At 50.9% G+C, this 2,029-nt stretch overlaps 1 protein-coding gene across 1 annotated transcript; it reads left to right on the forward strand.

Annotated features, from left to right (window-relative positions):
* The first annotated feature begins 633 nt into the window (after positions 1 to 633).
* LOC123100234 (expansin-A31) lies at positions 634 to 1,659 on the forward strand. The gene is made up of 2 exons (XM_044522190.1): positions 634 to 844; positions 979 to 1,659. Exons 1-2 carry the CDS (start codon positions 712 to 714, stop codon positions 1,608 to 1,610), a joined length of 765 nt encoding a protein of 254 aa, XP_044378125.1. The 5' UTR covers positions 634 to 711; the 3' UTR covers positions 1,611 to 1,659.
* Positions 1,660 to 2,029: the final 370 nt, after the last annotated feature.

Here is a 2,029-nt window from a genome sequence, read left to right on the forward strand (position 1 = left end):
TTAGAGGCTGTTTTAAACTTATAATTAGTGGTTGCTAACGTGACATCCAGCACTAACTAAGGAATAATCATAAAGTAAATATAGTCCGGCTTTAGCTTTTCAGCTACTCGCCTGCGTTGAAAACTGTACGGTCCGAATGTAGGTAGCCAAGAAATTGGAACGTACGGCTGCGTCTTCTCTGGTGCGAAAAAACATAAATTGGCCAAGCAGAAAAAGCGAAATATCATAAACATTCACCCTTTTCAAATCAGTTCAAAAGTAGAAGCCCTCTTGCAGTAACATTTGTGGCGGTGAACAAAAGCAGGCTATTTTTAGCTGCTACTACTAGCTATAGACTTGGTAGAGTAGTCCCTGGAAGAATGTCAAATCGGTTGTTCAGTTAACCTATCATTCTGAATGTATTTAATTAAGAAACGAGGTAGGAGAGCTCGGTCGATCTGACCTGCATTCGATGATTAGAACGCGTAAGTCAATCTGTGGAGGTTGCAGCCATGTGCAACCATACGATCGTTGGAAACGCGATCTCATATGTTAACACGACAATCATTCTTCTCCATCTGAACCCGTACCCGGCCGGCCTCATTCATAAGCTAGCTAGGTTCCTATTTAAGCACCACCATTGTCGCCATCATTCCTCACCTCCAAACCCACTCGACCGCCGGAATACCTAAGAAGCTAGCTACCTGCGAAGATCAACTCTCGATCGGAGAGATGGCAGCTGGGATGCGCTTCCTGCAGCTGTTCGCCGCCGTTCTCGCGTTCAGCTTCGTGCCGGCCAAGTCTGACTACTGGCATCAGGCCTACGCCACCTTCTACGGCGGCGCCGACGGTTCTGAAACAATGGGTAAGCTAGATAATCAAGCCTTAACTCCGGCTTGCTCCGGCACCATCACTTTGCCCAATATTACTTATCTATGCAAATATGCAATGCAATGCTTGTGTGCATGTCTGACTTTATCCTGCATGTGCAATGTGCAGGTGGCGCATGTGGGTACGATAACCTGTACGCTGCGGGCTACGGGCTCAACAACGCGGCGCTGAGCACGGTGCTGTTCAACAACGGCTTGTCGTGCGGGCAATGCTACCTCATCACCTGTGATACCAGCAAGTCGAATATGTGCAAGCCCGGCACGTCCATCACCGTGTCCGCCACCAACTTGTGCCCTCCCAACTGGGCTCTCCCCAACGACAACGGCGGGTGGTGCAACCCTCCCCGCGAACACTTCGACATGTCCCAGCCCGCCTGGGAGAACCTCGCCATCTACCGCGCCGGCATTGTCCCCGTCCTCTACCAGCGGGTCGCGTGCCAGAGGCAGGGTGGCCTGCGATTCACCATCAGCGGCTTCAACTTCTTCGAGCTCGTGCTGGTGACCAACATCGCCATGAGCGGGTCGATCAGGAGCATGTCGGTGAAGGGGACCAACACGGCGTGGATCACAATGTCCCAAAACTGGGGCGCTAACTGGCAGTGCCTAGCGGGCCTGAAAGGGCAGGCGCTCAGCTTCGCCATCACCTCCTCCGGCGGCCAGTACAAGGTCTTCCAGGACGTCGTGCCGGCCTGGTGGCTCTTCGGACAGACCTTCTCCACCTGGCAACAGTTCGACTACTAGCTACGTACAATTTGTATTACCCTACTATTATTACAGTTTGCTTCGTTCAGGGCGAACATGCATGGAACTCTCCAGAGGCATACTCGTTATTTCTTGGATCCCTTTTGATTCTTCAGCTCGTTGCCCATCGAGTGGCAGCGGTAGATTTGAATTGTAAATTTGTAATATCTGTAATCCACGACCACCTAGCTATTAAAGGATTACTTGGCGTGGAACAATATCGATCCACACTCTGTCTCCTCCATCTAGAACAGTATGTATACATGCATGTGTAACCATATATCGTGCATGTGCTGCTGAGTGATGACATGCTGGAAGCTGCTCGCCATGTCTAAGTCAGATTCCTCGCGACCGTGCTGCAACAATTAAAACTAGCGGCAGCAACAACCGACTGAACCGGGAGCACATGCGAGACAATG

The sequence above is a fragment of the Triticum aestivum genome, chromosome 4D (assembly GCF_018294505.1).
Source record: "Triticum aestivum cultivar Chinese Spring chromosome 4D, IWGSC CS RefSeq v2.1, whole genome shotgun sequence".
Lineage (NCBI taxonomy): Eukaryota > Viridiplantae > Streptophyta > Magnoliopsida > Poales > Poaceae > Triticum > Triticum aestivum.

Coding starts and splice junctions, on each gene's coding strand:
- LOC123100234 (XM_044522190.1), top strand. CDS start 712: ATGGCAGCTGGGATGCGCTTCCTGCAGCTGTTCGCCGCCGTTCTCGCG. Junction 845..978: donor CGACGGTTCTGAAACAATGG/GTAAGCTAGATA, acceptor TGCAATGTGCAG/GTGGCGCATGTGGGTACGAT.